Below are 23,934 nucleotides of genomic sequence, written 5' to 3' on the forward strand. Positions count from 1 at the left end.
TATTCTTCAGCTATGAGAAGTCTGAAACACATAAGTTTGAAGTTCCCAGGATGTTATTTGAAGATCAACATGCCTTGGAAAACTATATCAATAAAAATAAAGATGCGTAAGTTGCTTCATGTCAACCTTTATCAAGCAGTACTCACTACATTAAATGAGGAGGGACCAATATATCATCAGAAATCAAATATTGGGCTGTTTGTAAAAGTGTTTAATCCTTCGGCTCTCTATTCTTTTCCATTTTTCAGTCTCACATATAGCCAACAACCATATCAAAGTAGGATGTTTTTCCCTGCATCACATTTTAGTTATTTTATAATGAGACTCCTCTTAACTGTGGCCATCCATAACACATTTTTTATTAGGTCAGTACAGTTTGTGATTATTGCCATTATCTGCAAAGAAGCCACTGGTAGAAACAGAAACTTTAGTTATATTTTTGGCATGTGTGGATAAGGCAATTTGTCTAGAGGAGTCACATGGTATTTTCATTATTTTATACGTGATTATCAGATTATAATAGAGGATGGATAAGCAGAGGGTTTTCCCCACGGATAACAGAATTAATACATTTCTTATCTGAAACTGGGTTCCCTCACTTAACCACGATCTAGTGACATCATTGGTGTGCTCCCTTAAGGCACTTTAAGATATGTTTTCTTCAATCGAGATTTGAAGTTTTCGGACTGCAGGGATCCATACTCTTTGGTTCTTTCACTAAAGTCACGTAAGTATAAAATAAATTAAATCACGACGTTTCGATTGCAACACAAGCAATCATCATCAGGTGGGAAAACCACAGCAAGAAAAAAAATTCTCTCCCACTTAAGCAAAAAATATAATTATTGCTGTGGTTTTCCAACCTGATGGTGATTGCTTGTGTTGCAATCGAAACGTCGTGAGAATTTAATTTATTTTACACCTATGTGACTTTACCGAAAGAACCAAAGAGTATATGTTTTCTTATGGACAAAGGCTTGGAGGTCACATCAAACATCTTGATGACACCAATTATTTTTGGGGTTTCGTATCCTATAATTAGTTAGTGATATGCAATTGACCTTGTGTAAGGGAAACCTCATTTCCAATATACAAACATATGCTGCTTTTAGATTATTGTACAATGAAGCAATGACAATAATACAAATTATACTTGTTATTGCTGCCAACTGCTCTAAATTGATGGTGCATTCCCAATTGTTTGGGTGAATGGTCCTGCATCCCAATTTTTAAACCATGCCCTGCATGGCATTATTAAGCCAAGGCATATGTGGCTATGAATCCAGGTAACTAGAATTTGATTTACGGAGACAAGACAGTGTGTGCTGTCGGGTGAGTCTACTGAGGCATGATGTGTTCTAAAATCCCCCTCCCTCACAACGCACCGCATAAAATTATCCCACCAACACGAGCAATGAGGCATCTCCTCCCCTCTCCACGTTCACATTTGTGTAGGCGATGTGAACAACAAGAAAATGCATGTGCTATGCTGGAAAGCGTGAACATTTCCATCACTGGATAAGAGGCACATTGCTCGAATAGAAGTATACGTAGCGACCTAGTGCAGAATGACTTGGGCAGCACCCTCCTGATAAAGAGTCATGGGACTCGATGATGGTTTCATGAGTAAACAGCCATCATGATAATAATTAATGGTGATCCGTTTTTGTAGATACTGCACTGATTTTTTTTATATTACAGGTGATTGAATGTTGCGAAAATTGCAATATATGTCATACAGGGGAGATTGTTGAAGGATGTCATAAGGGTATTGAGATTGATGGGTGACATGTAGCAGCTTTCATATTAAATATTAATGTCTCCCTTTTATTTGAGTGGCGTATTTATAATGGGATCACCATGTGTAACAATGTTTGATTCATCACTTGAGCTCAGAAACAAATGCACTTGCATGGTTTTTTGTTCTGGATTTATTCTTGAGTTTCTTTTAGATCTAGACGAGGGTACCAAAGTATTTTGAGGATTTAGTATTAGTTACTATACTACCGTTATTTTGTGTCTGTCATGAACACAGTTCCTTGTTTGTACTGATAATCAGATGCCATTTAGAAAAATAACTGTTATTCCAAAAACACCATGTTTTTTTGACAAAAATTAAACATTGGTAGTTTATATTCTTGGTTCTTTCAAATTTTCTTGCTGTGGTTTTCACACCTGATGATTATTGCTTGTGTTGCAGTCAAAACGTCGTGAGAATTTAATTGTTATTATTTTATTGTTTCCCTTCTACGTGACTTTACCCAAAGAACCAAGAATATGAATCCCTGCAGTCACGAAAGCTTTAAATCAAAACATTGGTAGTTTGTTTGGCTTTTCAAAGTTTTCAATTCTTGTCCTTGTCAAAAAAGGCCTGTTACATTTATGAATGTTATCAATCCATGAAATAAGTTCAGTTTAGCTGAATTACTAAAAGCAATTTATGGTTGACTTATTGCCAATTGATTTGTTATTTTAATTTGTGAAAAATCATGGCTTAATCTGGTTCATTGTGCTGTGCAGGAGCCTACTGAAATGGTGGGCTCAATATCTGGAAAGTACTGGAGCAATGGACGCAGCGCTTAAGGCTTACGAGTCTGCCCATGACTATCTGTCTTTAGTCCGGGTCTACTGCTTCCTAGGAAACACTCAGAAGGTATGAAGCAAACAATAAGTTACATTTACCCGTTTTGACATTTCAATTGCATGGTATGTTTTGACTACCTAATGTTGATGTGAATATTGACACTAAAATAAAAATTTTGTTAAAATTTTTGTTCCCATGATATCCATTACAATGGATATAATGTCCATGTTGTAATGGGGTTAGTTCACTTGAATTATAATGCAGAGGTTACTGGTTCGATCTCCTGGCATAGCAGTTGAAACAATGGGGACAAGTTTCGTAAATCCCCCCCACATCTGTCCACCCAGCAGTATAAATGGGTTCACCACAGTCACTTGATCGGCAGGTCGCATGTGGTGGGGTAAATTGTGGAGGCCCTTTCGCCAGCAGTGGCGTGGGCAAGTAATTGCAAGGCTTCACTTTTACCCACAGTGTTCATATATGTAACATATGTAATTGAGTCAAATTTTTCATGCATATGTTTGTGTTTCTATGCGCAATGGTTAATAATTATTACGATAAAACTATTCTTTGCATTATTCTGTGGACTTTCGCTGATGTCAGGAGCTGAAGTGTTTACTGTCACTACACCTGGTCAACGTGCTTACCTCCGTACCTTTGATTGCGTTCGTTTTGTTTCTGTGCGGTGTTCTCCCAGCAGTTTTTGATGGTTGGTGGTCTGTGATGTTCGGCGTTTTGGGATGCAGTTTGCATCAATGACACTACATAAAATGAATAATTTTTAATTATCCTTACGATTGTAATTGTCCTATTCGGCAATTTCTAAATGTGAAGTGTTGATGTAAAGTGCAACTATTGTGTGTATTTTCAGGCAAGCGAAATTGCAAGTGAGACCGGAAACAAAGCTGCGTCTTACCATTTGGCGCGCCAGTACGAGGCGCAGGATGACTTTAAACAAGCCATTAATTTTTATACAAGAGCCCAAGCTTTCAACAACGCAATTCGTCTTTGTAAGGTACTATATGTGTCATTGACGTAAGAGATTTACACTATCGTACCTTTCCAATGCAAAACCCTCTATGAAGAAATACAGATATGGTAAGGCTGATAATTGCGTGATGTGTTATGCAGATTTCGTTAAGACAAGGACCATTTTCATTATTTGTCTTTGCAGGAACACAAACTGGATGACCAGTTGATGAATCTGGCATTGCTCAGCACTCCTGAGGACATGATGGATACTGCACAGTATTACGAGGAAAATGGCAATCAAATGGACCGTGCTGTGATGCTTTACCATAAGGTGGTCATTAAAATCGACTCACCTTTACATGTGCTCATTTATAAAACAAACATGCTATATCTTTGTTGTTTCAGCAATATAAAAATCAGTTTTATGCTTTCACATGTAGCTGCCATTGTACAGATGCGACCTGAGACATATCTGTATCATACCTTTACAATGTTTGACAATAATGTAACACTATTTTTGCACATCTTTGACAGTTTTATTCTTGCTATGTTTCCCCCATATATATGTTGCAGGCTGAACATTCATTCTGCTGTGACAGCATTCTCAAGCATATGCCATTGTGTGTTACACTCACAACCCAAAACCTAATTTAAAATGAATGATATTTTGGCCATGTGCTTCTAAAGTTACCAGGAGGCTGTGGAAATTCAATAATCCAATCCTTGCACCCAGACTTAATGGCAAATATGCCGAATAAAGCTTTAGCTTTCTGTGAAACAATTAAAAAGTCACATGTACGAAGCCATACTCGGAGACTATCAACCATGTTTAGTCATTCGTACATTCTTTGGTTCTTTTCGGTTAAGTCACGTCTAAAAATAAAATAATAAATTATTTTAATTTATTATTTTAATTTATTATTTTATTTTTAGACGTGACTTAACCGAAAAGAACCAAAGAATAATTCCTGCAGTCACGAAAGCTCCTAAATTAAGATCATTCGTACATGTGATCATGTTAATCAACCAAGATCATCCACTGCTAGATGAAGGCCTTCTCAATGAGTCATCGTCCCACACTATCCTGTGCTGGATGCCACACACCATCTTGCTACTGCACATGAGTTGATATAATTGCTCCATCTCTGCCATGGCCATCATTTCATGTTTTCTGCATTGGCTCTGATCAGACTTAACACTTTTAATGCAGTTTCTATTCATGCTTATGTGATTGTTCATAAGTGTACAGAATCCTACCAAAGTCTCTAATACTCGCATAATCTCCTTTGCCTGCACCACAACAATTCCTTTCGGCACCCCTCCCCTAGCCTCTCCTGGTTAATTAATGTCAATTTTAACTGTTGAGTTTAGATGTATTTGGGCTGGCTTAGAGAAGCCATGCATGTCAGGCATGTAATGAAGTTGTAATTAAAATTGATTCTTATGCTCATGATGTGTGCGTCAAATCATGTGCATGAGAATCTGTTGTTTATTGTTTATTCAAATAATGTGACTGTTAGGCTAATTAATCGAATTACTGACGGTTACATTTCTGGGGTGGGGGATTCATCGGATGCTTCGTGCATGTTCAAATTGTGGCATCAAGGTAAACTCACTATGCACACTTTACTGGGCAGATGAACACAAACAAGGGTTAAACTGCTACACAACTATGAGCATCACCTCGCCACCATACAAATACATATAGCCATGATTCTGGCTGTAAATGGTATTTGGCCTTTAATTCTGTTTTATTACAACTGTGCACAAATGGCTTTTAAATCCCTTGATCCCCGCTAGGCTTGTTGTTTTGTGTGTCATGTAACATTAACTTTTGTTTGCATCGCTTTCATCCATCATGCATTTGCCATTATTTTCTAATATTGGTCCTGATTATTATTTTTTTGTGTCTGCAAAATGTGTTATCCTTGCAATGATTTTTTCTAGACAGATGCGGGTGATATGAGAGTCGGCTGTACTGTATATTGAGCAATAACAAACAGACCCAATGCCGAGCGCGGCTCGTAAACGTTAAACCCTGAGGGTGACATTAAAGTTCCTATAAAGCCCATGGTATTGCTGATGCTCAGAAACATAGGTGGTGATGTCAGCAAGCTAAGAATGTATGAACATAACTTAACACCCTAGCAGATTAATAACCTTTTAAATTAAACTGAGTTATAATTCTGTATCTTAACATTCTTACCATAACTGATCATCTGTAGTCATTAGTTGTATAACAAATTGGCTGCTTAAATTTTGTTCACAAAACATGAAAATGTACCATAAAATTTAATTTTATAATGGAAGATATGATAGAAAAATACTGCCATATTTTTTGGCCAACATGAAGGGAGTCATTGTCATGGGAAATGGATATTATTCCATGCTGCGTCTCCCAGCCTGCATTTTGCCCATTATACCTTTGTTTTAAGCCTGTCATGCTAAATCATTTAGAAGATTCAATGAAAACCTTTAAGGGAGTGGTGCAGCAGTGTTATGATCCTGGTTACCTGGCCAAAATTCTGGCCATGGCTAACAACAGTGGCAAGCAATATCTGATCTGGTCTTGGGCCTCCCCTCCCCTTACACCAACCCCTACTGACCAGAGTGGTGAAGTATGGTCAAACCAACTTCCCATGATGAACACAGTGTGGGGAGGCCTTCATCCAGAAGTTGATTGACAAATGGCTGTATATTTTAATTTTCAAACCTATAATTTTTTGTTGAATGTTTATGAACTTCACTGAAGCAATTTTTAAGATAGTAAGTTAAAATTATTACCCCAGTGACTGGGACAAAGCTATATGTTGTGTTTATTTTATGGAATGGTGAAAGTAAATCCCACTTTTATGCAGGCTGGTCACTTCTCAAAGGCACTGGAGCTGGCATTTGCCACGCAACAGTTTGGTGCTTTGCAGCTGATTGCAGAGGAGTTGGATGAAAAGTCTGATCCAGCTCTGCTGGCCCGATGCTCCGACTTCTTTATCCAACACCAGCATTACAGCAAGGCTGTTGAACTTTTAGTGGCAGCCAAGAAGGTACTGCATTTTCTTTTAATACATGCCACCTGAGATGTGTTCTTAACGTAGTGTTTATGAATTTTGCTGCTTTGCTGTTTTAATTCTGCTATCCTCAGCATGACCATGGAGCAGATAATTAATAATCCAGGGTTATTAAAACTATGAGCCACAAGGCAAAAGCCTGCATGTAGGTTTCATCATTTGTACATTATATATTTCATACCTTTACATTCGCAATTTTCATTATTGGGTTACAGTGGCTTCAATGTCATTTGGGCAATATGAGTTTCATAGATGATTTATGGGTTTTTTATGGATTTTTGTTCAAATGTGAACAAAAGATCATTCTCCTTTCCCCTTATTGTAAACCTCCTTGTTTCTGTATCTTTATAAAAATAATAACGATTATGTAATTGACACAACTTACATAATCGGTTATAATTAGCAATTGTATTATAAAGGCAAGTTAAAAACACACTCTTTAATTATCTGGAAAGGTAGGGTACTGTCTAGTGGTGAAAATGTGTCCCTGTCCAGATATTTAACAACCTGACTAGATTTTTTTAAAAAACATCAGCTTTGCAGGTATTGGAAAACAGTCTTGTTATGATGAAGAGTGGAGGTTGCTTTGGATTATTACCCCATATCCCAGCGAGGTGATGGCGATAAAGCCCAACCGGATTACATCCCACGGTGGTGCACTCCGCATTTACAAATCAGAATCGTTATTCTGAACTTATTCAAATGTGTGCACACTTGAGGGTGATTGAGCACACCACCCAGACATTCCCCCCGCAAAAGCGGCAACGGCCGAACATCTCACAATGTCCACCACCGGCGTGTGTCGGTGGACGTGTCTGTGCTGATCAATTACTGAACTCGGCTGCGCCTCCAGAACAGCCACCAGGATCACTGTCAACTCTGCACACACACACACACAGGAAGTTGAACGATTACTGTGGGTTTTGATACCTGCTGTGAGTGACATCTGTGTGTGACACCCGCTGCTTGTGTGTGTGCGTATGTGCTGGGGTACAGAATAAATGTGTGTAATTAAACAATGTATTTAAAATGTTTGTTGTGAAAGGATTGGAGCGATTTTATTGGAAAATGTATGAATTTTTCCATATGTTTCAATGTGTTTGTTGATGCTGTGTGCTATTACATATGTTTCATAATGTTTTACTGTAGATAATCATTTTAGTAACTGTGGCTGTCTGAGCCAAACAAATGTTATTGACTTTGTTTTAGAATTTTAAAAAAATGGAGAACAAATTGAGATTTTTTTTATCTTCACCTCCACCAATTCCTTGGGTGCCCTTCATATGGACATGGGGGAAGAAGAGGGTGGTATCATGGATTACCCAGTGAAATATTTACCGCACGAAGCATGACATCTAATTAGATGTGTACCGATCTTTTAAACACCACCGTCACACCACATTCTCTGCCAGTATACAAATTCCCCTTCTTTAGCTGTCCATTTCTACCATTTTAACCCCAATAGGTATAGAAAATCCCATAGTACAGGGTGTTTCAAAAAGATGGACACAATTTCAAAGCAGTATATTTCACAATGGCAACATGTTACAATTACACAAAAAGTTACAAACGTTTTAATGAGTTATCAAGTTTTACTAACCATTTTATAAATGCTCTAAGTGCCCTCCACCTGCTGTACGGACAACATCGAGACGATAGTTGAATTCGTCCCAAACGCCTCTCAAAAGTGTCTTCTTCCACTGAAGTCACCGCTGCTGTGATTCTTTTGTTGAGGTCATCCAGATTAGTCGCTAATGGTGGCACAAAAACACGGTCTTTGACGTATCCCCACAATAAAAAGTCGCAGGGTGTGATGTCTGGGAATCTTTGGGGCCAAGATTGTAGCGCCAAGTCTTGGGGTCCCATGCGACCTATCCAACGTTGAGGTAGTGTGTCTTACGAATGACTGAGGCTAGGGGCTGTTTGTGTGCTGGGAGAGGCATCTAGCGGTAATGATTTGCAACTCTATACCCCGCCCTTTCAAGTGGTAAGCGTTTCATTCATGGGCGGTTCGTGGTTGCAGAGATAAAGCGATTTCAAATCGGGTCCATCTTTTGAAACACCCTGTATTGTGATGTATGTTGATTTACTGTGAAACTTGCCATTTGACGACATTCATCGGAATTATTTAAAAGCTTTGGAAAATGTTTTAACTACAATTTTTAAAGTAGGATTCTTTTGTTGTCACCTTACATTTTAGGCTTCGATAAGGCATACAGTACTTTGTCATTTTTGCCAAATACTATAAATGTAGGCAGCGATATGAAGGTTTGTCTCAAAATATGCCCCCGATCCTGTCAGACATCAGAAGATTCGCAGGATTAAGCCTCGATAGCACTTTGATAGGTGACGACATTAATTTAAACGGGTGTTGTAAGCAGTAGAGGGCAGTGCAGCAAAATATGTATTTGTTCAGTACTGCCCTACCTTTGACCTGCAGTGAATGGAAGTGGATTAACAAATAGGCTGGTCATCTGCAAGCATAATCACACTATATTATATACATTTCTAAAAAAAGTTTTGCTGGCTGGTTGGCTGGCACGTGGGCGGGCGGGCGGGCAAGTGCGCGTGGTGGTAACGGCATCACACACATCCGTGTGATGAAATTTCCCACATCCCGCAGCGTTGAGCCGTGTTCGTCCGTTGCGCTAACATCACACCTCCCCCTCCACCCACCTCTCCAACCCAGCCATGTACCCCGCATTAATGGACAGGAAGTGCTAGTTATATTGAAAAAAATGTGACCTTATTTCTAAGCTGTGAGTTATTAAATATTAGCCTCATATTGAGGGTGTCTTTTATTCTCAGTTCCACGAGGCACTGAAGTTGTGTCTACAACACGACTTGATGATTACTGAGGAACTTGCAGAGAAGATGACTCTTCCCAAAGACTCCAAACAATACCAGGATGATTTCCGGCGTGAAATTCTGGAAAGCATTGCTGACTGCTGCATGCGGCAGGGCAATTACCATCTGGCAACTAAGAAATACACACAAGCCGGAAACAAGATCAAGGCAAGTCCGACTACGAACTACTCGACGATAGACAGAGTGCTTACATTGTGGTTGTGCTGAGCTCTCCACACTATTAAGCAATTTACTTTTTTTTATTGACTGAAAAGCTTTCAGAGCAAGCTTCAAATATTACCAAATGTTTACCAATTTCACTGTCAAGAAACGGTAGTCATCACAGAAATCCCTTGCTCATATCAAACTACTTTGTTTGACCATGTCTACGTTGCAAGTGCATTGTGACCTTATTAAAAGTATATAGATATAAGAGGTGAAAGTTCAACTCTGCAATTTCATTCTCATGCCAACACTGGCAGAAGTACTTGCACTCGATGGAGTTCTAGAGATTCCCTCTGAGAGGGTTATTGGCCTACTCTTCTCACGCTGGTCAGATCTCTTGTTAGAGATGGGTGTACAGCGCACTTTACCCCACCACGCACTTTACCCCACCATACACAACATACCGATCGACTGGTGTGCCCACTTATACTGCTGGGTGGACATCGATGATGGAATAAAATTTGTAAAAAGGTGTCCATTGTTTCAAACACTGTATAGAAAGAGCCGATTGAACTGGCAATCTCTGGATTGCAAGTCCAGTTGTGTTAACCGTTTACCTCTGACTATAATGGAATGTTTATACTAGTATTGTGTCTAGTAGGGATGTTGTGTAAATTTGTTTTACATTCTGCTGTTTCTGCAGGCGATGAGGGCCTTGCTGAAATCTGGGGACACGGAAAAAATCATCTTCTTCGCCGGTGTTTCTAAGCAGAAGGAAATATACATAATGGCAGCAAACTACTTACAGTCCCTAGACTGGCAGAAGGATCCTGAGATTATGAAAAATATTATCAGTTTTTACACAAAAGGAAGAGCCTTGGACCTACTGGCTGGATTTTATGATGCTTGTGCACAGGTACAATGTGTTTTTTTTTTTATATATTTATACCATGACAAGGGGTAGACATGCACTCGTACACTTATGTATGCACACCCACATATGCACATTAAAAAGTTGAAGTTTAGAACATCTGACTCACTGGGAACAAATCCGGTGTTATTGAATTTCCTTGACGACATGAAGAGAATGCTTTTGGGGTTTAGCCGCGTGGAAATTATACGTCTGTTGTCAAATTGGTTTTAAATTACCTTTTGTGTCAGTGCTCATCCATGTTAAGCCCAATGCATGCGATGGGCATTTGGTTTGATATTACCCCTTATTTATTTAAATTCATATTTAGCGAGCCCTTATTAAAATGTATTTCGTATGCGTGTCGCAATTACAGCCCTTTTTCAATCAACAGCTGGATGAACGCCTCCCCATGCTGTGTGGGTCGTGGGGTTTATTTGACCGTGCTTTTTCACACCGGTCATTGCGGGCCAATGGAGGTGTAAATCAAGAGACGTGGGAACATAAGAGCACAGTATAACAATATATGTTGCCTCGCCACCCATTGCTGCCCACCACATAGCCCCTGTTGTACGTGGTGATCACGCATCCAGACACTATCCTCAACCATCGTTAGCTTCAAAGGTCTGACAAGGTTGGGTGCATTCCAGATGACTTGGTCATAATGTATTTCAGCATGCATAAAATATCCTTTACTGGGCACGAACAAACCCTTTTTGTTTATACATCTGTGTATGTACAGGTGGAAATTGATGAGTATCAGAATTATGAAAAGGCCCTAGGAGCTCTGACTGAAGGATACAAGTGCATGAGTAAAGCCAAGGTACGCAGCAGTGAAGAGCAACAAGAGAAGCTGTCCCTCATTCAGAACAAAATTAACTTCGTGAAAAAGTTTGTTCACGTTCGACGGTATGTACAATTCTGCTTGCTCTGACACCGCTTTTTCAAAAATGTCCCCACCTGATGACGGACGCTTGTGTTGCGCCCGAAACGTCACGATTTATTTTAGTTATTTTTTATTTTCACCTACGTGACTTTACCCGAAGAGCCAAAGAGTATATAGAAAGAGTTTAAGATAACCATATCAGCACTTTGGTAGTTACTCAAGGTTACTGGATTTAAAACCGTTATAGATAAGTGGAATGGGGTGGAGGAGGAGGGAGAGCTTGTGGAAGAGCACAAAAGAGCGGGGAGAGTAAGGAAAGTGGGAGTAGGTGGAACCAGAGTGAAAGGGATGAACCAGAGTGAATGAGATGAGCGAGAGTGAGAGGGATGAATCAGAGTGAATAGATTTGTGTGCCCTACAGTTTGCTATTTTAACAAATAAGTTGCCGATGGCTTTTTGGAACATTACCAAGGGCAATGAATGTGTATGCTTACAAAAATGTACTTATCAAGCTACTTGGGTCCTCCAGGCATTAAATCCTCTGAATGGTATCTATACTTGTGCATAAATAAGCATGTATCTTGAAAGGTCTGATCATCATGCACCAGGCATGCTGTGCACAGCTGCTTTTTGCCATCGTACGAATGTGAAGATGATGAAATGAAGTGGGAGTACAGAATGTGCGTTGGTGACATTCTGCAGTAAAAAAAAAACTAATTTAAACCGTTTCTAAAAGTCTGAAAAAATTATTCACGTCGAGTAAAGCATTGCCTTTCCAGTTTTCCTTTGACAACAAATGTATACGCAAACATGTTGAAAATAATCAAAGGTCCCTTCAATACGTATAATTTATCATTAAAAAAAGGACAGACTAATTTCCTTACCAACATAACCCCGGCACATGGACCCACTCGCCTAATCTCTTATATCTTTGTAAAGATACACGATGAATCCTGGGTGCTTCCGGTGGTACTGTTCCTGTCGTGTAACACATCATACGTGAGACGTGACACAATATGGACATCGCATCTTTATCGCAGTGATTCCTGCTAAAAAAAAGACGTTCATGATTTAAGGCACCCCATTTATCTGCAACTGATGTCGCCGGGGCACGGGAGGCTGTCTCACAGAATTTCCCGTGTGTGTGTCTGACTGTGTGAGAGAATTGAAATGAGCCTGAATATCTCCTTTTTGATATGTGGTATCAGATTGTGGGGAGACCCATACTTTCTGGTATGGCACACTCGATGTTCGACAGAATGTCACACTATGTCACACTTCAGTTTATCAATTTATGTTCCAGAGATTCATCAGAGATTAATTTGCAATCCAAACGGCATGTGAGCAGTGCTCACATATCCTTTGGATTGCACTCTTATGCTCAAATGTCCCTACAGTCCATCTCTTACTGCTCACATGTCCTTGAGATTGCCCTTCTCATGCTCCCATATCCTTTGGATTGCACTCTCATGCTCACATATCCTTTAGATTGCACTCTCATGCTCACATGCCCTACATGCCATCTCTCACAATCGCTGGCCCCACCCTCTTGTCCCATGCGGCAACCCCCCCCTCCCTCCCCCCCCAGTCTGATTCTCTCACCTGAAGACGGTCGCTTGTTGTTGCGATCGAAACGTCGTGATCGATTATTTTTTCTACCTACGTGACTTTACCGAAAGAACCAAAGAGTATAAACAATTTCTTTTAAAGGAGCTTTTTTGATGAGTAACTTTAAAGGGAAGATACAATGAAGGATGATCTGGAGAGCATTTGAGGCAAGAGGTTTAAGTGGGATATGTAGGGATCAAAATGATTTTTTTTTTCTTAAATGTACTCCCCCAATAATTCCAGTGGATGGACTAAGTGTTGAGACTATAATATATTAAAAGTGTATTTTTTTCAGAATATTGACAAAATGTGTGTCATCAATTACTAAGGAAAGCAAGTCAATAGTTATTAATTTAAGCAAGGGTTTAAAATTATTACTTTGACTTCTTTATCCTGAAAGCCTCATTGAGTCTGATGACTCTTTTTCAGCAGGATCCTGCCAAGTTTTCGCTGCTTTGTGTAATACCAGTTGAGTAATTGTGTAGGTAATATTTCAGCTTTGGGATGCTTCAACACCAGTTACATTGTGAGGAAATCCATGCAGAAGAGAACATGCAAACTCCACGCTGAAAGGCACCTGAGTCAGCAATAGATCGCAGGCCCTTATCGCTGTGAGGCACAAGTGTTACCAATGTTCCAACCTACTGCCCCAAATACCTCCACTTCCATTTTTACAAACCATCGTAACCTCCAATTCGAGATGCGTCGTTGCACGTATACATTTTAAGTGTAGTATTGCACCACATTGTGTTGAGTTCACGTGGAGGCGTCGTGGCCGTATGCTTAAGTGAATGTGTTACTTTTTTGCAGTGTGTATCAGGAAGACGCACTGGAAGCCATGAAATTGTGCGAGGTGCTGGTTGAGGAGCCCGACTTGGATCAGGCCGTGCGCTTGGGTGATGTGTACGGCATGATGATAGAGCACTACGCACGCCAAGAGAATTACCAAACGGTAAACGGAACGCCTCGCACGCGCACAGTTACAGAGCGTGTGATATTGAGATGACAATGGGACATGTCAGTCTTTCATAGTAAAAAAAAAAGGAAAAAAGCTAGATAGAAGTTCAGGACGTTCTCATTAAAATTGTGCAAATGTTATCCTTGGATTATTGTATGCTGCTTCACAATGGGAAGTGAATAATGCGATTTTTATATATATAAGAGCATTCACCTCTGAGTCATTCTATGTTGAAGCTATTGTAGGCACGTATGTAAATTTTGTCATTAGATTGCCTATTTCATCCTGTCTGGTGCAATTAGATTTTTTTCTACTGCCTAAATTATTAGATAGTTAGGATTCGTTTTGTGCTCATTTTAATGTTGTATTGGAGTTACAAAAATCATTAAGTATATAACAGATGCATTGCTATGCAAAAAGAGGCAATACTATTTAATGCATAACAATGGGTTTATATCATCTCCGGGTTAAATAAACGGTACGACAACCAAATCGCTTTGCCTTGTGTCCACGTTCATATATCATGAATATGAAACTAATTAATTGCGTCACGAAATTTACTTAATGTGCAGTGAACGTACAACGATCGCTTAGCTTCATAAAAATGTCACGCATTTTACAGTTGTTCAATTCGTGCATTAAGCATACCTATCATCGCCTACGATTATGAAACGCATTTACGTACACGTAACGGACTAACAAAATCAAAAAGCCTTGCCTCAACCATTTTTTTCGACCTCGATGTGCCCGTATGTAATCTTGTGTGTGTGTTTTCTTGTTAACAACGCAGGCGTACCGTCTGATGGAAGCGCTGTCGAAGAAATGCACGGGCGTGAGCCTGCAGTACTTTGTGAATGCGCAGACGATCGAACGAGTACACCGTGCCCTCGGCCGTCCCATCAGACGCTTGGCCGACGCTCCAAAGCCCGACGAGGGCGAGGCAGATGCCGTGGACGAGGATGTGGAAGATGAAAGTTGAACGCGGTAAAGTTTAATGGCTGGCTACCACATTTCTATTATTACACTTATGTATGTAGATAGACTTCCCTTTGCTCCCCCAGAAACATGTGTACGATAGTACAGTATTGTCAGCAAAATATGGGGTTGTGTGTATGAAAACTAATCAGTGAATAAATTACTATCTACGTCATTTTAATTATTTACAGCATAAACGTATTATTCAAAGTTGCAGCCTCTTTGTTTTTGTGAAATTATCTTACGTAAGAAAATGTGTAATTTTAAAATTATTTTTGTATGATTTGTACAATGGATATACAGAACGAAATTACATAATGTTTAAAAATTCACGTGTACAAACTTAGATACTGTACATGTGTATGTTTAAACATTAGTTGGAAGGTATTGTACTCTGAAATGCAATGTATTGACAATCCTGTAACAGGTAATCTTGGACCTGACACACAATTCAATCAATCATCCACCTACTACTGTGCAAATAAAAAATATAAATCTTCATTTGTAGTTGCTGAAATGTAAATAAAAAAGCCTCTACAATTTTCTGTTGCGTTTTTCAATACAAACTTAAAACAATCGCAATTGAATAACATAAATTGTGCATGCATAACAGGACAACATGGGTAACAGAACCCTTGTGTTGTCTTATAACAACTCCCATAAATGATTTTTGTTTATCCTTCGCTATGTTGCTGTTAACACATTGACATGTAGACATCTGTCTCATTGCAAACATTCGCTATTTATTATTTGTGTTTAATGATTGACTAAACACAGCACAAGATGTGCCATTAAATGCAGAAATTATGTTTCTCTGGAATGGATGTAAACTGATGTTATTGATTGGCATTTCTGTATATTAAAAGTTAAAATAAATATGTCAATGTATTTTATACTGGTCTATGTCCGTAAGTCATGTATTCACCCAAGATGGTAAGGAAAATGGTGAAGTTCAAGGTATGGGTAGTTGGGTGGGAGGTATGTATATGTATACAATGCTATACTGTGCATGTTTGCACACTTGTAGTTTTAAATCCCATTACAGACTGCAAGGCTGCAACCACAGCTGTTCTGACCATCCTTTGATTGAACATTTTTTACTGACCCAATATAAAGCATACTTTTTACAAGGTGTTCAGGAGAATGGGCAGTACAAGCTAAGGTTTGAGGTTGGTTTGGAGGTTTGTGTAGTCCTAAAATGCTCTACATGACTCGGCATTAAAAGTCCCACTTCGGTGTGGCAAGGCTGTAGTCGTTCTCACCGTCCTGTCATCGAACAAAACACATCTGGATCACAGAACTTGTGCAATGACGCACGTTCTGAGTTCGTGGCTCCTTTTTGTAGAGGCATCATCAGCCGCTGCCCAGAAAGGCTGAGTGCTCACCCTCTTCTATTATTCACAAGCTCGCCTTGTTTAGTGCACATTGACCACAACAGCAATCGCTAATATGTATTTCCCCGTAAACGCATTTCTCTGATGCACTCTGGACTGGCCGCTATTCTGTTGACAGTCCGGATGTCCCCGTACTAGTATATTCATTCAGCTGCATGGAATCTTCTAAATCGGCGTGGGTACATCCGAGTCTCCTTGGGTTCACATTTTATTTCCAATTGCACTCTCAGAGGTCTCTGTGTGGTTCTTGAATCGAGTGAGGGATATGCGACATGAAGACACCGGCGATGTGGATTTCATTGACACGCAATTGCTCATCCCATTTGGTGGCAGTGCGCGGTCTCCTTGCTCCGGCGAATCGTACGGGGCTGCATTACGCCACCGATACGTGAGTCTGTACAGTTTGCACGTTATCTCATTCTGCATAGAATTCACTTAAGTGTTATGCAAAGCCAAGTTAACTAGGGGGGGGCTTCAGGGGATGCAGCTCAGAGATTCGGATTTTTAGGAACCGTCAAAGAATAGATATAACTTAATGGTTGAAAATAATATAACTTCATAAATCCATAACATCACTCGCGTGTATTTCTGGCAGTTACATATCTGTAATTAAATTAGTTGTATTCGTTTTAAATTTGATTAGAATTGACACTTTGTAACACATTTACAAGCTAGGACTGATGTAACCACGGTGAATAACAGTAGAGTGGTTTGGCATCTTGCATGGATAGTGGTAAAACAGTCGAGGAAAGTAAGTGGCCCTGCTACCGTGTGGAGAGCAACAGCTGAACGAACATACGTAATTTCAGGCACTACCATTTCAACAAATCTACATTGTGTTTGATAGAATGTTGTATTTTACCATATCAAAGTGGGAATTGGCAGTGTTATATACCGACTTGTGAACAATTACGCATAATTGACGTAGAATCTGAGTTGGCTGCGTATAGAAAATAATTTTCAGGTAGAATATTATTTCATTTGAATGAATGTGTACCTTTAATATGTGAGAGCGTATTAGGACAGTATCCTTTGCATGAATGCAGGTAATAATACAAAACAAAATCACGTGTAAAAAGTAACATGGCAAAATGTCCACGAGCCAGGGAATCTATGGAGTGTTTAATATTGAAAAGTAAAATGCCAAAATGGCTCATTTAACATTAGGAAATGTACGTCACAATTAAATGTGAAATGCGAATTAAAAATAGAAAATACTGATATGATAACAGTTATGATCAGGTCAGAACCTATCAATACCAAATGTATCACATTGAAGGGAGATCTTAAGAAATATCTAAATGTGCAAAATTATTCAAGAAATGTCATAAGAAAACCGAGATTACACGTTTAAATTTTTTTCTTTAAATCGTGCGATAGAACGCACAACCCACATGTGTGATGATTAGTTACGAGTGCTAATAGAGTACAATGGTTTACATGTTTTTGTACATTTCTGCAATTGCAAATATTTTATACGTATACACCATCAACTTCAAAGTATGTTTTTGTTTCCCCAAATAGTATGTTTGGATCTCTCGACTTTTGGGCCTCTGAGATCACTCTTTCCCACTAGCAATTTATTCAACGTCAGAAAAAACTGTTTCAAGTTGAGTCTCTTGGGCAAAACATGATCACTGGACAGCCTCGTGTTGTCATATGGCTAAGAGCTACGTTGGAGCCATATGAATCAGTAAAACAATATTCAAGAGTGTATGACAGCTGCGTCGATGTAAAATCTAGCACCGTAAAGGGGCTGTAATGAGATGTTTAATCACGGGGAACATGACCACTCGTGCCATGTGTTTTAATCTCAGACGTTGAAACAATTGCGTCCTCTCAGCAGTCTTGAAGCCAGCCAGTGACAGTTTGTCAGAGTTACCGCAGACTATTTCTGGACGGCAGACGCAAGATCCCACCCACCTTTGAAACCGTGGGCCTTTCTTTAAGCTCACAACTGCTGCTTCAGCGAATAAAATAGCGGCACCAAGAGAAAAAACAAAAACGCAATCTGCTGATGTGTTGTTTTTTTTACATATATGTATAGAATAAAAAAAATTTGCATTACCTTTCATTTGTTTCACTGACGTTCCTACACAGATATACGTATCTGGCATCTACACGTTACGTGGCATTATTCTATATTTAGGCAATATTTCGCCGACTTGTGTTTAAGTGATCGTGATGGTTTAGATGGTATTCTACAATATTGGCTTAATCTGTATGCAATGTTTCGTGTTACTGTACGGTAATGCTTTTAATTATGTATGATCCACGTACATCACAGCTGTAATAACATTGATCTGTGAAGTGTTGTGTAATGAAAACAATGCAGGCATGGCGCATTGACATGCCAAATATCTATGCATACCCAAGTAAGATTTGTGTTTAAAAATTAATTCCTAGGAATGCATTCAGTGAGGCGTACGACGTTTCCAGGATGGTGCTGTATTGATATGTTTAGCCAGTTCCATTACGGAGTATTTTGCAATGTTTTTCAATAATAGTAATAATAACACCTAATAAGCATCCCCATTTATTGGGATGATTAGCCAATTCCATTTGATTGTTTGAAATCTGGGAATAATCCGGAGAGAATATTGATGACATCCTAGAGGACAATCGTCATCCTGCAGTACAATTGATCAATATCTTGTTCCAGTATCACGAGGCAATTGAATATGTGGCGATTAACATGAACAAAAAATAATGAACCTTAATTCAGGAAATCCTCACCGACTCTTAAGCCTCTCTTCATGAGGTTTTTGCATTGTGATGCGTGACCAATCCCATTATTTAATCCGTGTTTGGTGTGTGAGCCGAAACCAGGGTACTTACCCGCAGAAACTCCACCAGCAATTTTTTTCTCGCTGTGGTTGTCACACCTGATGAAGGTTGCTTGTGTTGCAATCGAAACGTCGTGATTTTTTTTATTTTTTTTCTAACTACGTGACTTTACCGAAAGAGCCAAAGAGTATAGATTCCTGCAGTCACGAAAGCTTCAAATCAAGAAAGATCCTCAGATTGGGTCAATGATCCCGTCTCCTGCAAGCTATCTCACTGCTCCATTAACAGCAGAATCAGAATATTTATTTATACTGGAGGAATCCGATGAACTACAAAGCTCGTTTCCACATGCGTCCAGTAGGGGCGGATCAGAACGTTACAATACAAAAACAGCACGGTTGGCTACGTACGTTGCGAAAGAAGTTCAACATACATACTGTACATATGTAGGAGTGCAAACCATAAGAAAAGTAAGAAAATCACACAAAAAATCTAACAAAACTAAACTGTTTTTATTCAACCAGGTGAAGACCACTGAGCTATTAACTTCTTTCATAGCAAGTCTGCTCGCCTCCAAACTCGAACGTGCCGCCCGCACGCATTTGCAACGAGAAACAACTTCGTGGAAGCCCATACCTCCGTATGATACTTGACCATATTTCAGGGGCCCTCGTATCAATCCACCCCTGGAGAATGGGCCTCCCCACGTCATTGTCGGTCATGGGGTTCGCTTTGTGAGGGTTGGTGAAGGGAGGAGAGGCGGTCGTATATTACTGACATTTAAAATATATTTCTATAAAACCAGCCCTCTGTAAATTCACCACGAGTTCATGGCCGTGTTGGTCACGGGTGTCATGGGATTTGTTTGAACATACTTCACCACGCTGGCGAAGTGCGGGTTTGAACACTCCATATATCACTCGCCACTGATGGTAGCCAAGGCCCGGCATCGAGCTAAGGTAGACGGGGGATGTAATGCGATGGCTCTAACAACCACGCCGCCACCACCTCCCAAAGATGTTGTAAAACATCTCCGTCAGTGCATTGCGACGGCCTGCAAAGCGATCATTTTACCAAGTGGGCGTTGTGTAACTGTCAATTAGGTGTATAATACAAGTCGGTAACACGCACACAAAGGCAACAATCGAAAACATATTAACAAATTGTCATCAGGGTTGTAATTAGGACGGATAGTGCCAGCTTGATTGTGTGAGAGATCATTTGCTCTCCTGTCGCTCTGGGTTTTTTTCCCCACATGAAGCCAAACACCCATGAAATGAAATTGAGCAAACATTCCAGTATATGTGTGTGTGTATATATATAGCGGGGTCCTCCTGAAAATGACTTGGGAGTCGTTGAGGCTTTCCTGGGTAAATCTATGCCGTTATTAGTCATCATTAAAATTATGTATCATACTGTAATGGTCCGTGTAGTGGTTAGCACACCGCGCTAAGAACCCGGCTTCAATTACTGGACACGGATAACATCAGTGGCGAGTGATATCCGAAACCTCGAACTTGTCCTGGGACCAGCGTGGTGAAGTATGGTCTAACAACCCCAATGACCAACACGACGTGAAGAGACCATCCAGTAGTCTACTGACACACGGCTGTATGCATATACTACGTATCATTAATTATTATTAAAGATTAATGTCTCACGATATTTTCCGACACTGAGAGGCTTGCTTGGAGTATTGATTATTGGCTTAAGGCACGAGCACGAGAGTACCAGTATGCATGCATTACGCCTATTCATAATAATCCTATATTACTGTATCATATATTCCTGTGATCCTATGAGCATGTTAACCGAATATAATGTACAAAAAAGAAGAACACAAAAAATACAAAACAAGCCAACATAATTCCCACGCGAGAGCGTTCCAGACTGCTTCCGGCTGAAATGAATCCCGCATTGCCATTGCCAGAAGTAACCCGTGAATTCCACAATCGCCCACGTATGTGCCGGGACACGAGCTGCTCGTTTCTCCCAGCCTAGTAAGACAGCTTGCCTGCGTTCCGCAGTGCGTCCTGCCAGATGATAACCTGCAGCAGCAGCAGTAAGCAGCCGTGAGTAACGCACGCTCTCGGTGGGCTTTTTGCGCATCGGGGTGGATGGAGTGGGTGGGTGGGTTGGTTAAAGGGATGGGGGTTGATCGGGTGCAGGAGGAGGAGAGAGATGGGGATTGGGGTGGGTTATGTGTGTGCGAGTAGGTGGGCTCACTTGGAGATTCCGGCCGTAGTTACGCAAGCGAGCAGCAGCAGCAGCGACACGCGCACGCGCGCACATGCAACGATGTGCGCGCGTGTGTGAGCGTGCGTGCGTGTGTGTGAGAGCGTGCGTGCGTGTGTGTGTGAGCGTGCGTGCGTGTGTGTGTGAGCGTGCGTGCGTGTGTGTGAGAGCGTGCGTGCGCGTTGGGGGTTGTGCATGCGCGTCTGAATGAATATGCATCACCGACGGCGGTAACGGCGGCGGCCGAGATGCCTCAGCGCTGCTACAACATTCCTCCGCTGCTATTAAGGCCACCCTGCGCTCTGTAGTCGGTAAGCCGGGACGGTGGAGGGCTTGCGATTGTGTTATGTGTGTGTTGGGAGGGGGGGGTTTCAACTAAGGGAGCGTTTACACGAAATCGAGACTGGCAGATTCTTAGCCCGCTCCCTCTCTCTCCTCTCCGCGATGATGCTTCGAGTGTTTTTTTTTTGCGCAGAGCCGCGCTCGTTAACTGCTGATCGGAGAAGGCAGCCTCCCTCCTCCGTCCATTCATCCCGCGAGCGCCGTTTTGGTTCGCTTTTGGCCGACAGTCTGAACGCCCCGGCTAGCTAACTAGCTGGGCAGACACGGAGACACACACACAGGGAGAGAGAGAGAGATACAACACGCAAATATGCGCTACCGGGCGGCGAATGCCTGCCGAAAAGTAAGTGCGTCCTCTGTTTAATTTCGCTGTAACGTTAGCGGAGGGCTCGAGTTCTCCTAGCCCGATGCTTGCTGCTTACCGCTGCCGGGCTTTTAATTGCGAGCGGTGGGACAGCGGTTAGCGTAGCGTGGTTGAGCGCTGCGCTGCGAACCCGGTCGATTGCCGCTCACGGCCACCACCACCGGGTGACGATTATCTGAACCGGTCCCTGGCCTCCCCTAGGTCGACTCGGCCTCAATTGGGTACCTGGTGCATGGCGTGTAGACGTCTCTACTCGGGAGACAAAGGCGGCCGGGCGTGGTGCTGGCCACCCACCGCCTCGTTTGCCGTGCCGACCTTCATAGACGCTACTCGCTAACAGCACTTGCCCCTGCAGTCTGTCAAGGCTATACGGGAGAATCTTTGCCTTTGTGGATGCGTGATACTGTGATAGCCTGCATAGACTGTTGGGGCAAGTGCTGTTCATAGCAGGATTATGCGGGGGTAGCTTTGTGGATGTGTGTGTCTGGTCTTTGTCTTTGTTTGAGGCTGTGTGTGTGTGTATATATGATTTGTCTTTGCGTGGATATGTTAGAGGAAGTGTGTGCAGATGTTTGTGTGAAAATGTACGGCTCTGTGTGTGTGTCTGGATATGTGTGGGTATGTTTGGATGTGTATAATAATGTGTGTGTGTGGATATGTGTGATAATGTGTGGATACGTGAGAAAGTGAATATGTTTGGATTTGTTTTGGATTCGTGTAAGAATGTGTGTGTGGATATATTTGAGGATGTAAATGTCTATGTGTTTGTTAATGTGGACGTGTGTGTGTGTGTGGATACGTTTGAGGATATGCGTGTGGATGTGTGTGAGATTGTGTGGACGTGTGTGTGTGTATACGCGAATATTTGTGTGGATGTGTGTGAGATTGTGTGGACGTGTGTATGTGTGGATACGTTTGAGGATATGTGTGCGTGGATGTGTGTGAGATTGTGTGGACATGTGTGTGTATGTGTGTATACGTTCGAGAATGTGTGCGTGGTTGTGTGCGAGATTGTGTGGACGTTACTTTGTGTGTATGTGTGTCAGAATGTGTGGACGCGTGTGCTGACGAAGCACGGTTATCTACGTACGGCGCGAAAGAAGTTCAACATATAAACAGAATGCGTGGACATGTGTATTTGTGTCTCTCGTTCTCTCGCGTCTTCTCAGCACATCTCGGTAAATTCCACAGAACGACGAAACGATACAGCTGTCGGGCTGTGACGGTTCCACCTGAAGACGGAAGCTTGTGTTGCCTCCGAAACGTCGTGATTTTTATTTTATTTTACTTTTATTAATTAAAAAAAAAAATTACCTACGTGACTCTACCGAAAGAACCTAAGAATAAGCGCGATGTTGTTTACAGCCGGTGACCAAACCGCGGGTGTTTGCCCGATCCCATTTAATATCGGCGGCTAAGCAGGGATTTTTTTAAGCCTGCTGGATAGAGCTTGCTGGGGTAAGAACCATGCGTAATTGGCAGAGGTGTAGTATACATTCGTGAGCAGTAGATGGCAATGCAACAATCCCCCCCCCCCCCTCTATGCCACCTTGCCCCCTCCACAAAACCGCACTGACCAACTTGGTGAAGTATGGTCAAACATACCTCCACCAAGCCAAAATGCACGGATAGGCCTTCATCCAGCGGCGGATTGACAGAGCGGGCTACGCACTCGCGTGCGATTACAATGTCTCAGCAGAGGGCACGTTATTTGCCAGCTTGAACTCTTCAACTGTAAGTGATGGTGGCATTAGCCAACGTGCAGTCCCACAGATGCCGTGATGGCATGGGTCACTTTTGACGAGGGTTCTGTCAATGGCGTCATTTGCGTTTTAACACGAC

The 23,934-nt window shown here is 41.3% G+C and overlaps 1 protein-coding gene across 2 annotated transcripts in view; it reads left to right on the top strand.

Annotated features, from left to right (window-relative positions):
* The window catches only part of IFT140 (intraflagellar transport 140), a 50,853-nt gene extending 34,990 nt beyond the window's left edge, over positions 1-15,863 (top strand). For both annotated transcript variants that reach the window (XM_078611393.1, XM_078611394.1), the window contains exons 21-30: positions 11-106; positions 2,521-2,653; positions 3,456-3,599; positions 3,759-3,887; positions 6,415-6,597; positions 9,430-9,636; positions 10,337-10,549; positions 11,286-11,452; positions 13,848-13,989; positions 14,786-15,863. In XM_078611393.1, coding sequence (XP_078467519.1) covers positions 11-106; positions 2,521-2,653; positions 3,456-3,599; positions 3,759-3,887; positions 6,415-6,597; positions 9,430-9,636; positions 10,337-10,549; positions 11,286-11,452; positions 13,848-13,989; positions 14,786-14,974 — 1,603 coding nt within the window. In that variant the 3' untranslated portion in view covers positions 14,975-15,863. The remainder of the gene's footprint in view (positions 1-10; positions 107-2,520; positions 2,654-3,455; positions 3,600-3,758; positions 3,888-6,414; positions 6,598-9,429; positions 9,637-10,336; positions 10,550-11,285; positions 11,453-13,847; positions 13,990-14,785) is intronic.
* Positions 15,864-23,934: the final 8,071 nt, after the last annotated feature.

This window comes from Lampetra planeri, chromosome 36 (genome assembly GCF_965212315.1).
Source record: "Lampetra planeri chromosome 36, kcLamPlan1.2.h2, whole genome shotgun sequence".
NCBI lineage: Eukaryota > Metazoa > Chordata > Hyperoartia > Petromyzontiformes > Petromyzontidae > Lampetra > Lampetra planeri.